This window comes from Pinus tabuliformis, chromosome 4_1 (genome assembly GCF_031772625.1).
Source record: "Pinus tabuliformis cultivar Carrire ecotype Pingquan chromosome 4_1, CPIR1, whole genome shotgun sequence".
Classification (NCBI taxonomy): Eukaryota; Viridiplantae; Streptophyta; class Pinopsida; order Pinales; family Pinaceae; genus Pinus; species Pinus tabuliformis.
In genome coordinates this window covers 616,285,288-616,300,971 of record NC_142303.1, presented here as the reverse complement: position 1 = coordinate 616,300,971, position 15,684 = coordinate 616,285,288, and the positions used below count along the sequence as shown (strand labels likewise).

The 15,684-nt window shown below is 40.9% G+C and overlaps 1 protein-coding gene across 1 annotated transcript in view; it reads left to right on the top strand.

The window, feature by feature from the left end:
- The first annotated feature begins 3,204 nt into the window (after positions 1-3,204).
- Positions 3,205-15,684, top strand: part of LOC149177522 (Ribosomal protein L34) — an 84,493-nt gene continuing 72,013 nt past the window's right edge. The window contains exon 1 of the mRNA XM_089420155.1: positions 3,205-3,503. Coding sequence (XP_089276281.1) covers positions 3,326-3,503 — 178 coding nt within the window. The 5' untranslated portion in view covers positions 3,205-3,325. The remainder of the gene's footprint in view (positions 3,504-15,684) is intronic.

Genomic DNA, 15,684 nt, shown 5'->3' with positions numbered 1-15,684 from the left:
AAACAAGAACCTATGTCTAACACGATCAAAGGCATTTGCTAGATCTAATTTAATAACCATACCTTTTTCCTTTCGGTGTAGGCTGGAATGGATCGCCTCTTGCACCAGCACGAAATTGTCCACCAGCTGCCTGCCTTGAATGAATCCACCTTCATTGTCCGGAATGATTTTAGGGAGAATTCTTTTCAACCTGTTAGCTATCACTTTTGTTATCACTTTGTACCCAATATTACATAAGGAAATTGGGCGAAATCTGCTGAAAGAATTTGCACCTTTCTCCTTGGGCATGAGGGCGAGAAATGCTGAGTTTGTGCAGCCTCCAATCTTCTGACAGTCCTGGGATTTCTGGATCATTTTGAGGAGCTCCTTCTCAACTATCTGCCAATAGGTTTGTAGAAATCTAGGCGTGAAACCATCCGGTCCCGGAGCTTTATCGAGTTCCATTGCGAAAAGGGCCTCCTTGACTTCCTTTTGCGTGATTTTGCTTTCAAGAATCTGGTTCATCTTGGAGGTGATGAGGCTAGGGACAACGTCCAACAGGCTGTCGTTTTGCTCAACTTCTAGTTCTTCCTTGTACAGCTTCTCGAAATGATCCGAAGCTGCCTTTTTTATGCTTGCAAAGTCCTTCAGGATGCAGTTTTCCTCTTTTATTTCGGTGATGGAATTACGTCCTTTTCTAGCTTGTGCTTGTTTATGAAAGAAAGAGGAGTTTTTGTCGCCAGATTTGAGCCAAAGGCTTCTGGACTTGAGCCTCCAATACTCTTCTTCTGCCAGGCAGGCCTTGTGGAGACTTTGCTGGAGCTTGGCCTCCTTTTCCAATTCTTCTTTTGTGATTTCAGCTGTTTCAAGGTGGAGATGCTGGCTTTCTAGATCGCTTTGAATTTTTTTCCTTTCCGCAGCAAGGTTGGGTAGGGTCTTAGCCCAGTTTTTTAGCATGGCTTTAACTCTTCTGAGTTTTTCCTCCCAAACAAAGAAGGCGGATCCCTTGACTGGATCTTTCCAGCAGTCTCTGACCTTATCCATAAAATCTGTCTCTTTGATCCAGAGAGAGCTGAATCTGAATGGGATAGGCCCCAGATCCTTGGGAGTCAGCAGTTCCAGGCTAATAGGCTTGTGATCTAATATGCTGCTGTGGAGAATGCGCGATCTGGCTTCTAGACCAAGGAGCAGAAAAGAGCTTTGCACCAAGAATCTGTCTAGTCTTGCCGCTATGTGACCCGGGCCAACTCTCTTGTTTGACCACGTGTACTTGCCAATAGTTGGCTTAATGTCTATCAGATCCCAATCTTGCATGAGATCTTCCACCGTTTCTCTTGTCGGATCCCTGACAATATTGCCTCCTCTTTTTTCTAATGAGAGGAGGGTGAGGTTGAGGTCTCCAGCTATGATTATGTTCTCCAAATTTTCTAGATCTGCCAAGTTTTTGATAGAGTTCCAACAAAGGTTTTTCTCACCTGCATTGTTAGGAGCATATGCATTGAACAAACAAATAATTTCCTTAGATTCTAAGTGCTGCAATTTTAACAAAATCCAATGAGTGTTCAGGGACTCAGAGATTAAAGCAAACTTATTTGGATTCCAGAGTGACCCAAGTCCTCCCGATGCTCCACGGGCAGAGGTTGCTTGCGCTCCATCTTTCTTCCAAAATTTTCTGCTTGCTTGGAGGAAGGCTGAATCCTCCAATTTAGTCTCCTGGATGAGGAGAATGTCCGGGGCTTCCAGTCTTATTAAACTATTCATTGCTTCTTCCTTGGCTTTGGAGCCCATTCCCCTACAATTCCAGGAGACTATCTTCATCATTTACTTTTGCTGTGATGAGCACCTTTGGAGCTCTGGGTTTGGATCCTCTTCATCTTCGGGGTTTTTGTGAGGAGTTTCTCTAGCTTTGGTTGGCTGCCCTGAAGCTTGTCTTTGTATGTTTCTTGGTCTCTTTTTTCCTTTGTTGACATTCGCCCTCTTGTAGATCTTCTAGGGGTAGACTGTGATTCACCTATTTCCCCTTCTTCTTCCGATTCCTCGGACTCTTGTGTTTCCTCTTCTTCTTCTGACATCTTCCCTTTGGATCTCTCTGGTACGCTTTTGGATTTAGCTAGAGAGATCTCCTTCGGAATTTCTGTCTCCTGCGTATTCATGATTTCAGATCCAAGGATCTCAAATTTATTCCCTTGGCTTTCCATGGGTGGTTTCTGAGCAGATCCCGCTTGGGGAGCTCTAGCATTGGCATTTGCATTCTTCCTAAGTGAAGTTTTGGATCTTTTTGCCTGATTCCATCCTTCTTCCTTCCCTTTTTCTTCTACCCCTTTGGACGGGCAGTCTCTGGCAAAATGTCCGTAGACGTGACACTTCCGGCATTTGAACGGCAGCTGTTCATAGTCCAATTTCTGAACATGCGTCCAAGGACCTACCCTTATTTTGATGGCTTCTAGTAGTCCGACCTCCAGATCTACCTCCACACAAATTCTGGCGCAATCGTACTGATCTTTGCTGTTGGCCTTGTCTATGAATTTCCCAAGAGTGTTTCCTATATGTTTCAAGGAGTCCCAATTCCAACAGTGAACAAGGAGGTTGGGTTGCCTTACCCACACTAGGACTGCTGAAGGCACATCCACCGCCGGATCGAAGTCTGGCATCCATTTATTTAAATACAGCCCTTGAACAATAGTTATATCATGTTAGACTAAACATATATTCCATATTAAATTTTAAAAAGTGCTTTTTAATATAATTTAAAAAAACACTCATTCTTAAATTAAATATACATATTTAAAATTTTTCTATATAATTGTTATTTTCTATTTTATTTTTAATTCTCTCAAGATTAATGAAAATATCTTTATATACTATGATAAAAAATAAATCCCACATAAAATCATTAATAATTTATATTTAAAAAAATTAATAATTTATATTTATATTTTTTAAATTTAAACCTTTTCTCTGTTTTAAATAAACTCATTAATGAATACTCCCAGCATGTTTTGTTTAAATTCCTCACATTTACATTTCTTAATTGATTTTTCGCTAACATCATGTTTTTAAAATTTGCGCGAATGAGAAAAATGCTCTGTTACTCAAGATCCCCATCATTTGATACAACTATATATTTTAAACTTCCTCAGCGTTTGATCCCGATAAATGGCAATTATTTATTTTATATGCTGTTTTATCCCTCTAATGTTTTTTAAAAAACATAAATCTAACATACGGTTTTCACATGATCTCTATGTTGAGAAAAAACATGCTACGCCCTTCTTATATGTGGATGCCCATACCTGTTGGGCAAAGGATAAGATAAAAGATAGAACAGAGCTGGTCTGTTGTGGAGATGGCTCTTGGCTGTATGGCGTTCTCCAGTGGAGCGCCAGTTGCTTTTATGAATTTCACCTCTCGTACCAAATTGAATGTAAGTGGTGATTCTGCCAGTAGAAGTAATGCTGCTCGTCTGGGGTTGAACACGTCTTTCTTCAGTTCGGCTTCTTGCAGCTCGTCGTCTTCGTTTGCGGGTATATGTCATCAATGGCCTCCTCTTTCAAAGCCCATTTGGATTTTGTCTGTTTGAATAGAGATTGAGCCTCTGTGGATTAGAATGTGTGTTTTTTTCGAGTTTGTTTATGCAATTGGGTGGGCGGAAGAGAATGAGTTTCTGTAAATTTTTTCAATGTTCGAATTTCGTTTTTGAGAATGAATTCAATTGCTTTGTTTTATTTTTGTCTTGAAAAGTTATTTAGGGATGATTTGCAGAAGAATGGTACTTTGGATTTTCATTTGGTCATTAGATATAAACTGAAACTGAGCCAAAATAAGCAGGGTTTCATTGATGTTGGAAGGAAATCAAGAAAGTCTTGGATTATTTGCTGAGGTTGGTTTTAATAATTTGCTTGCTTCTTTCTCAATTTTCATGTTGTTGCATAATTTTACAACAGGATGCTAATTTGAGCTCGTACGCCTCGTCCCTGATAACAAACAGGGCTACATCATTAACATACACCAGTACTTTAGTGACCGGCATTTTGATTTTGGCGAGGCTCAGGGCTCGACCATAACTCCATGCTGATTAGGCATCCACATTCTCGCCGTAGACTGGGAGCTTCACGCTGGTCACTAACGATCTTTTGCACATTACACTCTATCTGTTTACAATTTTCCCGAAGCAGTCTCAGTGACCCAGGGCAATCTCCAAATTACCCTCAAAAGGATCCAGAAAAGTTGCACAATTTAGGCAATCATTGCCAAAATGGACACTAGGTTCTTTTTGAGATCAGGTACATATAATACATCCTGTAGGTGGATTGTATTACCTTGATTCAATTTAAGAGAGACATTGCCTACACCTTTCACGGGATATTTCATATTATCTCCAAGGACAATTTCCAGGTTGGTTTCTTTCTCTATCAGATTATGGAGAACTTCTTTGTAACCAGTGAAGTGCCTTGAGGCATCACTATCAATAAGCCAATTTCCCAGCGAGTCCGGAGGAGCAGAGGTAGATAGAGCAGCTGGTAGATAATATTCATCCTGCTTATTGTCAACAATGTTAGATTCATACCTGGAATTTCTTGCCTTCTTGAATGGTTGTCCTCTTCCTTGATTTCCAGCACTCCTTTTACCTCAGCCATTTGACCTGCCATTTCTTTGATTGCCTTGAGAGGGATTTTGATCATCATCCCAGTGTGAGTTCCTTTTATCAGGACACTCCCTTGCATAATGACCTGGTTTATTGCAATGGTAACATCGTCCTTTTCTTCCACCCTTTGGTCCAGTCTTTCCTTTGGATTTAGCCTCGGAATTGTTTCTTCTTTTAGCATGAGAAGAAAAGGCAGCGGGATGACCTTTAAGTGTGGGCATTTCCTGTTCTTCCATCCTTGCTTCTTCTTGAATGCATTTTGCCATTAAATAAACTCACTAGTCTATCGTAGATTTCCTTGGAGGTGTTCAGCTCAGAAACATAGGCCACCAAGCGCTTGTCGATAGAGTCCCGGATGATCTTCTTTGCTTTGACTTCTCCGGATTTCCATTTGTTCCTGGCAGCAGCGGATGCATTTGATGGAGGCTCAATAATATTGCCTCTTACATGGTCCAACACTTCCTGATCTTCTAAAGTCAGATCGAGAGACATCTTCCATCCGTGATAGTCAGACTTCTCACGGAGCTTGTCTTCGGTGGGGAAGAGTGTTGAGGACCCCATAGTTCTTTTTAGATAGCCTTGCCAACCTTCTCTTCGGTGATTGCTCTTGCTCTTGCTTGGGCTTTGTCTTCACCTCAACTCTGATACCATGTTAAATTATGGTATGTTCTATGCTTAAAGCAGTTTACTTATCTTTCTTATTAGTATCCACAGATTAGCAATCACATGTGCATAAGTAAAGTGCAGATAAAACATTAAACGATCAACAGAAAACAAGCCAAGACAAGAGACACAAGATGTGGCGGCTAGCCAGGGACAAACCCCAATATGGGGAAACCCTTTGATCAAATCTTCTTTTATCTTCAATAATTCAGCAGAGAGAAATAGTACAAAAATCTGATTTATATCAGCAGCAACAAACCCTAGATCAGCTGCATCAGCATTAGCATCATCGGCATCAGCGACATCAGTATCATCGGCATCAACGGTATCAGCATCATCGGCATCAACGGTATCAGCATCATCGGCATCAGCGACATCAACATCATCGGCATCAGTATCATCGGCATCAGCATCATCGACATCAGTATCATCAGCATTAGCATCATCGGCATCAGTATCATCGGCATCAGCGGCATCATCAGCGTCAGCATCATCAGCATCAACGGCATTAGTCTCATCGACATCAGTGGCATTAGCAACATCAGCCCTAAACTAGGGCAGTCAATATCTTCCAAATCAGAGGTCAGATCACCTCGATTCTTGTGCCAAAAATTGCGGATTTCCAAGGAGAGTCAACTTCACCTACTGCGCAGTCAAGAGAGAGAGAATGCTGGTCAACGTTGGTCAAAGTTCCAATCTGCAGTTTGTAAACCCTTATAAAACTGCGTCCTTCCTTCCCACGTGTGAGAGAGAGACCTATCTGCGCAGGAGAGAGGGAGAGACTCTTTTCTGCGCAGAAGAGAGAGAGAGATGGATGAGAAGTGTGTCCAAATGAGGAGGAGACATCCTGTATTTATATGCAAACGTTGATGATGAATAGATGTGTCTGTTGGGCTTCTGAGCCTACATAAGTTGTTGGCCGACTTTGACAATTTGTCCATAATCAAAATAAATTCATATCTCCATAAATACTTATCGGAATCGGATGATCTTTAGATCAATCCTACACCTCTCAACGAGAGGAATCTAGATAAAATATTATCAGGCATGAATAAGGTGATCCTCATGTAGTTTGGCCCTAGTTGCCAATTTTAACACCAATTGAGTTGTTGCTATTTTAACATGATTTATTTATAGTTTTTATATTTTGTCCCACCTTTATTTCTTTTCCACGCAAATAGGATTGGTAAAAGCTTTCTACTTTAACTCTTTTAGCTTTTGTGGAGTTGGTCTCTATTCTTGTGCTAAATAATTGGATAAAGTTGTGTTTTAAGCTTTTCTTGACAAAATAACATGGGAACTTGGCATGTTTGCCAATAAAAAATCACAAGGGGCGAGTTAAGGTGTAAGACACTTTATTTAAGGCCTAAATTTAGGTTAGATAGAATTAACACATGCCAAATATATGTAAGAGGTCTAACTAGGTTGTACATTGTGTTAGAAAACCAAAAAGGAAGAAAGAATCTCTTATGTTGATAATTACCTGTGATATTCTTGTAGTCTTATTAATTTTTCTTTATGTTCTTCTTTAATCTTCTTTTCATCAAGCAATCATCAAATCAAAAACGTGAAGATCAACGACACCAGATATAGGCACTTAGCCAGGGCTAAAACCCCTCTATAGGGGAAAACCCAGTCAAACTCTTCCACTAATACATTCAAATCAAGTTGAGACAAACCAAGACCTTAGACCTGACCAAAAGACCTTCCTCCTCCACCAAGTCAACCTTCCAAGATGATTCTACAAACTTCAGTAGTCTCCTCTTGCCTCCCAGCTCCAAACAACACCACATAATTTCAGCCCCCAGCTTCCAGAATTTCGGCCCTACTGCAGATCTGAAATTTCGGCCTCCCTAGCAGCTTCAAAATTTCACACATGTGAGTCTAAGAGAGAGAAAAAGGTCTCCAAACTTCTTCACTAGGGTTTTTCTCCTTCTTCCTTGAATTTCGCACCCTTTTTTCTTCTCCAACAATTGCAGATCAAACTTGTTGTGAATGTGCTCCAAATGAGGTCGAGTTGTTGCCTTTATATAGTGGATTCTGTCTCTCAATTAGGCCGACTTGTCCAGGTTGAGGCCGACTTGGTGGAGGAGGCCTAAAAGACCTAATTTACATCAAAATAAATTTCTTTTTTGATAGATAAAGCCCAAGAAGGGTCTTTTACATAATGACAAGGACAAAGACTCTTGACATAAACCCTAGAAGCCTACAATGGAGGCTTTGACCCATTAATCATTGACGCAAGCATGAAAACCATGCTTTAATAAGTCAATTTTTTTTACAATAAAATCTCTTTTTCTTTATTTTGATAAATACATTACATCATGACTCAAATACAATTATGAAGACCGACAATAGTTACATTTTTCAACACTCCCTCTTAATTAGGGAGGTGTTCATAATTACATATATACATAGGTACATGGAAGATCTCAAAAATATATGCTCTATGAAGAGTCATAGCACACATAGTGCTATAGATTAGATACCTCACCGGGGTATTCTAATCGGGTGGGACTAAGGTGTACTCAAGCTTTAGCTACTCTAGGTACCATCAAGTTTTTAAGCTTTAACACCAACCTAGGGATCTAGGTGTGTATCCAAGATCGAAGCTCCATGACCAATGCCACCCTCCCTACTTCGGCATCTAGACATCAACACATAGGCCGACTAGATGTCCTCCCAAGCATCTTATCGCCCCAAGCTGCTTTATCTCTCCTAATCAGATATATATCCACCAATCTAAGCATGCTTCAAACATTCAACCTTTTTACTGAGAGATCATGCACAATCACAACCCCAATCAGTAATAAGCCTTCAAATATATATACAAGTAAACACAAAACTTTGGGGTCCTTACTCATTCTGATGCTACTTATATCATCATCAAGTTATCCAAATACAACTTGTCAGAAGCTTTCTTATTTTATCAGTGGTACCGAATATAGCCTTAATACTTCTCAAGTCTTTCATTTGCAAATCCATTTGTAGTACTTTCATTCATTCTTCAGTTTCATTCTTTCTTCAAAGTATTTACTATGACTGTCATAATATGCCCGCCCTCTTAACTGGGGACACATACCTTTTCTTCTATCCAAGCTTCTTCTCAACTCAACAATGTCCTACTTTTATAACAATGGAGAGACTTCAATTTTTCAAGGCTTTATTTCTTCCTCATGGCATCAAGGTCATCTTGATCATCATCATTCTTATAGCTTCCTTCATCATGCTCATCATTATTATCATTATTATCATCTTCAATTATGAACATCTTCAACATCTTGAAGATTATGTACCTACAAAATTTTAATAGCAAGTACAACCAAATACAAATATATAGAAGCATGAAGTTATCAAAATCATGTCATTACAATGGAAGCATCAAAACATTCAAGCTTTAGACATCAAATACCTAAACCTAGTTAGGTTCATATTTAGCAAGGGTCACATCTTTTATATTCTAGACTTCAACATCTTGCTAGGGTTTCACAATAAACCCTAGACTCTATCTTCGAGACATAAAGCTTTAGCAACTCAATCAAGATATCAATCCAATCATAAGATTTCAACAATATGCTCTTAGAATTACACGTCAAACTCTACTAGGGTTTGTTTCAAACCCTAGATTTCATTATGAAAACTAAATCATATCAATAATAGAAAACAATATACTTCTAGGGTTTCATTATCATGCCCTAGAATATCAATCTCTACTAGGGTTTTGTTACAAACCCTAGATTTCTAAAACATGAATATCAACAATTAGGTTAGCATACCAACATTTCATCTCTAGGGTTTCATTCCTTATATCAATTTCTTTCTATGTTGTAAACCCTAGATGCAAACATCAAATTCCAAAATTAGATAACAATTTTGACCATGTTAGGGTTTCGATCATACAAAAGAATATATACCTAGGATCTTACTATAACTATTACAAGGGTTTTGTTCATAAACCCTAATTCACCAAACCCTAAAAATCTAGGGTTTCATTATATAACCTAGACATTAACAACAAACCCTAAAGGACTAGGGTTTTTACCATGACATTACCAAAACCCTAAACTTCAAAAGAATAGGATTTCATCATATGTTCTAGACTTTATCAACAAACCCTAAGAAGACTAGGGTTTCATAATCAACATTGACATACCCTTAGCATCAAGAGGCTAGGGTTTTACAGTGAACCCTAAAGGTTAGGGTTTCACAAAAATGATCAAATAACAAGAGATAGTATAACAAGGGTAGATTCAATCTAATGATTAATCACCCTAACAAGAATCTCTATGATTCAAAACCCTAGACATAAAGATGTTAGTAATATAAAGCAAATTTCAAAAGAAGAATGATCATACCTTTTGCAACAAAACTTGTAGTCTAAGACATACCTTGAGTTGTTCTTTAACAAACCTTGTAGAGTATCATTTTGAAGAGATTCCTTTGCAACACGGCTTATTTCATGACTCAAGTCTTCCCTTTAAAGTCTCCTCCACAACCTTTGTGTATTCTGCAAGCTTTGCTACCAAGGAAAATATAATGGAAAAGGTTATGAGTATACAATACAAGCAAATCTCGATGTGAGGAGGAAACCAAACATGAAAGATGAAACAAAGAACAATATATTTATCTTTTGGTAAAATGGTGAAGGTTCCCTCTTAATCTAGTCTTTCTTAGGGAAACCTACAACTTAATCCAAAACGTTCTAACAAGATATATTAGATCTACTAACTCTAGAAATCAGAATATAAAAAAATCATTGCAAAACTTAAAATAGTAGACTTAGAAGGATATGCAAGGAAAGACTCAATAGTATCAGTCTTTGACTTCAGATTCTTTAGCTTTGTTCTTCTTTGGTGGAGCTTCATCAACAACAAAAGAGCTCCAAGATTTTGGTAGACCTAGTAGTGCAGCAATCACGAGTTCTTTCTCTGGTACAACTTCATCAATAACTTGGAGTTCATCTCTTATCCTAAAGATCCTTACAAAATATGATGATATAGTATCATCTTTCGTCATCTTTATTGTTCTTAGTTCATTCTTGAGACTGACTATTTGACCAATGTTCTTGATGGTGAACAACTTAGAGAGGGCTTCATACATCTCTTTTGCAGATTCTATATTAGATATGTATGGGATTAGATTGTCCTTCACTCCATCTACAATCAAATTCATGGCCAAGATGTTAGTTTCCTTGTATTTTTCTTTTCCTGCATCATTTGTTGGTTCCTTGACTTTTCCTTGAACAAAATCCAAAACTTTATGCCTAGCAAGAATAAGATCTATCCTCTTCTTCCATGCCTTGTAGTTGGAGGCTCCTTCTAGCTTATTTTTTGTCTTCATTGAGGTTGCCATAGACTTTATAATATCTCCTTGACTTGATATAGATGATCCTTTCCTTAATGATCTTCTTTTGTTCCTTCCTTCTTAACCCTCCTTTCAATAGACTTTCAAGCTACCTTTTTCTTTCCTCCTTCACCTTAGCTCTGATACCATGTTAGAAAATCAGAAAGGCAGAATGATTCACTTATGTTGATAATTACTTGTGATATTCTTGTAGTCTTATTAACTTTTCTTTATGTTCTTCTCTTATGTTCTTTTCATCAAGCAATCATCAAATCAAAAGCATGAAGATCAACGACACCAAATATAGGCACTCAGCCAGGGCTAAAACCCCTCTATTGGGGAAAACCCAGTAAAACTCTTCCATGAATAGATTCAAATCAAGTTGAGACAAACCAAGACCTTAGACCTGACCAAATGACCTTCCTCCACCAAGTCAGCCTTCCAAGTGTTGAAATTTGGTACCGGAGGACAGGTGGTTCCCTTAGGCTTTGATCTTTGGCCTAGGGAAAAGTGTCCAAAAGAATTTAATTTTTCTCCTAAAGTGACTTTATAATTTTATAAAGTTAAATCTAATTTAAAAGTGACTTTAAGTGATAAAGTTATTAAGTCTAATTTTAAAGTGACTTTTATAAAGTCAATGAAAAATTAGAAAGGAAAAGTGACTTTGGAAATAAATGACTAAGTGGGTCTTTATTAAAGTGGGGTGAATTAAAAAATAGAAAGTGAGATTTAAATGAGCATTTAATCTCAACCATTGATCTAAATCTATTTCAGCCATTGGATTTAGAGATCACCCAAAAGTCACTTGGATCACCCAAAAGTCACTTGGAGTTATATTAAAGGAGGAAAAGGAGGAAAAGGTCATTCATTCTTTCATGAGCAGATTGGGAGAAGGAGAGCAAGAGAGCAAGAGAGATTTCTGAGCAGGAAGGAGAAGGAGACAGCAGCTTGGCACACATTCCAAGGCAGCAGTTGAGCAGATTTGTACAGCTGATTCAGCACATAGTGAAAGGCAGATTTTTGCACAAAAATCGAGGAGCAGTTTGCTGATTTTTCTGCACACAAAACGGAGGTCGTACAGCATTTATTGCTGTCCTGTTTGCTGTAATTTCCAGATTGCTGTGAGGCACGGGAAAGGAGATAAGTTGTAAATTTGCTTGCTGATTTTTTGCTGAATAATTCTCACTGTAAAAAGACAATTTTCAGAAATAAAGAAGAGCTCTCAAACTGGTTTTCCCCAAGAGTTGTAGGGGGTTTTTCCAGGGTCAAGTTGACCAAAAATATCAGTGTTTTAATGTGTTTTAATGGCTGTTTTTAATTGCTGATTTTTAATTCTGCAATTTCCAGCATTCTGAAAAATTTCCAGAATTTGTGTTTTCAGCAATATTTATTTTTTTCAGTCTGTTAAATGTATGGTTATGGGAATGGGCATTTAACTACATGGGAGAAATAAGGAGAAACTGAAAACCGGGGTGGGAAAACAGAAATTTTTACATGGTATCGGAGCTTGAGTGCTGAAGGGCAGTTTGGGACAGCAAAAGGAAAAATTACAGTTGCTGATTTTTCACTCAGAAAATTCCAGCAAGCTGATTTTTTCATAAACAACAGTTTTATCTTTACTACAGCAGTGCTATTTTTCAGTTTTAGGACAGCAGGATGTCATTGGGATTGAGGGTGGAGGATAGGCTGGATGGGCATATAAATTACAGCGTTTGGAAGGAGAGAATGCAGAGTATCTTTGAGGAGGCAGAAGTCTGGGATATCATGGTGCATACCGCACAGAACCCTGTTGTTGTGCCCACTGATGTTACTCAGTTGGCTGATTATAAAAAGAAGAACAATAAGGGTAAGAGGCTGATTCTAGACGGAATCAAAGACCATTGCATTCCTCATGTGAGAGGAAAGAGCAATGCCCATGAGATGTGGACAGCATTGTCCAATCTCTACCAGAGTACCAATGAGAACCGGAAGATGGTCCTGAAAGAGAAGCTGAAGAACATTAAGATGGGTAATGATAGTGCAGCTGGATATCTCACAAAGATTACCAATGTGAGAGATGAGTTGGCAGCGATTGGAGAGGCCATTCCATCCACTGAGTTGGTGCGTATTGTAGTGAATGGCCTCCCCCGTTCATGGTTGAACTTTGCTGATGGAGTTTGTGCACGTGAGACCCTTCCCACATGGGAGAGGTTTTGGGATGATTGCATTCAGACAGAGATCAGGAAAGGACAGCTTGGGGCAGCCAAGCCAGTTGAGCAGGATGAGGATGTAGCACTGGTGGCAGGAGGCAAGAAAGGCAAAGGGAAGAAGCAGGCTTCCACAAGCAGTGGTGGGGGCAAAGGCAAAGGTAAAGGTAAACCGGGGAACACACAGAAGGACTATTCCAAGGTGAAGTGTTGGAATTGTCAAAAGATGGGACACTATGCAGTTGTGTGTCCGGAGAAGAAGAAGAAGAAGGGAAAGAACCAGGACGTGGCAGCTTCAGCTGAGATTGAGGACTTTGCAGGTCGTTTTGACCGGGAGTTTGCGTTCACTACATGTGAGTCCTCTAGTGCAGGATCACCTGCCACACAGGTTCAGAGGGAGCATGCTTTTCCCTCGATTAGCGGAGCATCTACAGGTATTTGGTATGTGGACAGTGGGGCTTCACGTCACATGACAGGAGTCCGTGAGTACTTCTCAGAGCTTTCAGAGAGTGGCACTGATATTGAGGTAGTACTCGGTGATGACAGAGTTGTTAGAGCAGTCGGGGTGGGGACAGTGACATTTCAGAGGGAGTCCAAACCTCCCTTGAAGGTGTCAGAGGTTCTTTATGTGCCAGGGATGAGGAAGAACCTCATATCCGTCTCAGCTTTGGAGGACAGAGGATATGAGGTACTGTTCAGGGGAGGACAGGTGTTGATGTATCCCAGGGACACTCCAGCTGATTCAGCTAGAGTGATAGGTGTACGCCATGCAAAGGTGTACAAGTTTGCATTTCATCCCCTTTTGGCATTGAGCAGTAGTACCGACAGCAGAGCTAGCAGTTCTGAGCTGTGTGAGATTTGGCACCGCAAGATGGGACATATGTATCATGGAGCCTTGAGGACATTGCGGGAGATCACTACAGGTGTGCCAGATTTCAGTACTGATCACTTTGATACTTGCAGAGGTTGTGCGATGGGCAAGTTTGCCAAATCCCCGTTTCCCAGCAGTGACAGCAGAGCGACGGGGATACTTGATTTGATTCATTCCGATGTGAGCGGTCGGATGTCTCATGTTTCCTTGAGTGGATATGAGTACTATGTTTTATTCATTGATGATCACTCCAGGAGGACCTGGATTTATTTTTTGAAGACCAAGAGTGAGGTCTTCAAGCGGTTTCAGGAGTTCAGAGCTCTTGTGGAGACTCAGACAGGTCGAAAGATCAAGTCCTTGAGGTCGGACAATGGAGGAGAGTACACCCTTGGAGAGTTTGTTGACTATTGTGCGGAGGCAGGCATTAGGAGGGAGTTCACTGTTCCTTGCAACCCCCAGCAGAACGGGGTTGCGGAGAGGAAGAACAGATCCATCATAGAGGCTGCCAAAGCCATGATACATGATCAGGGGTTGCCATTGTTCTTGTGGGCAGAGGCCTGCAACACAGCTGTTTACTTGCAGAACAGGAGTCCGCATCGTGCTTTGGGGCACATGACTCCGGAGGAGGCTTTCTCTGGGAAGAAGCCTGATATTGGTCATCTTCACATCTTTGGATGCATTACATACTCCTATATACCCAAAGAGAAGAGGACCAAACTAGAGCCCACCGCAGAGAAGGGTATCTTTGTGGGCTACAGTGAGACCTCAAAGGCCTTTCGGATTTACATTCCTGCACAGAGGAGAGTTGTTGTCAGACGGGATGTGAAGTTCGAGGAGGACAGGGCCTTTAGGAGGTCACGGGAGTTAGAGTATCTGGATCAGCCAGACCCTCAGCAGCAGTTGAGTCAGTCGCAGGGATCCAGTGGGCAGGGATCAGGAGGATCCGGAGGTACATCTATGAGGATGTCAGGTCCGTCAGTGAGCAGTGGCTCATCGAGCCAGAGGGGTGGTGCTCCGGGCAGCATGCAGAGCAGTTCACAGAGCAGTTCACTAGGGAGTCCACTGATGGACAGTTCACACGGTACCTCAGCTTCTACAGGTTCAGGTGCAGGCAGGAGGACAGCAGACAGACAGTCAGGAGTTCAGGCTACTGATGGTGATGAGGAGGAGGAGTTTCATTCTCCTATGGGAGAAGCATGCTCAGGGAAGAGGAAGCCCAAGTGGCTTCAGGACACCTTGAGAGATGCCACATCTGTTGCTGAGCCGAAGAGGCCGGTCAGAGAGAGTAGACCACCTGAGAGGTTTTGTAGTTATATGGCGATGGTTACCAGCATCCTTGACTCTGAGCCTTCTAGCTATGAGGAGGCAGCTAGCCAGCAGGTCTGGAGAGAGGCCATGCAGGAGGAGTATTCTTCTATCATGAAGAATGATGTTTGGGAGGTGGTGCCGAGGCCTGAGGGAAAATCCGTGGTTACTTCCAGATGGCTTTACAAGGTAAAGCATGCTGCAGATGGCAGCATTGAGAAATTCAAAGCGAGGTTTGTGGCTAGAGGGTTCTCCCAGGTAGAGGGAGTTGATTATGAGGAGACCTTCGCTCCCGTGGCTCGATATACTTCGATCCGCTCCATTATATCGATAGCAGCAGAGATGGGTTGGAAGATCCACCAGATGGATGTGAAGACCGCATTTCTCAATGGCTTCATACAGGAGGAGGTGTACATTGAGCAGCCACAGGGCTTTGAGGTGCATGGGAAGGAGTCCCATGTGTGCAGATTGAAGAAGGCCCTTTATGGCCTGAAGCAAGCTCCCAGAGCTTGGTACTCCAGGATAGATGCATACTTGCAGGGGATGGGTTTCACAAAGAGTGAGGCAGATCCGAACCTTTACTTTATTGTGATTGGTGAGGAGCCTCTCATTCTGGTGCTGTATGTGGATGACTTGATCATTACAGGTGCAGAGAGACTCATAGAGCACTGCAAGAGAGATCTTGCGGCGGA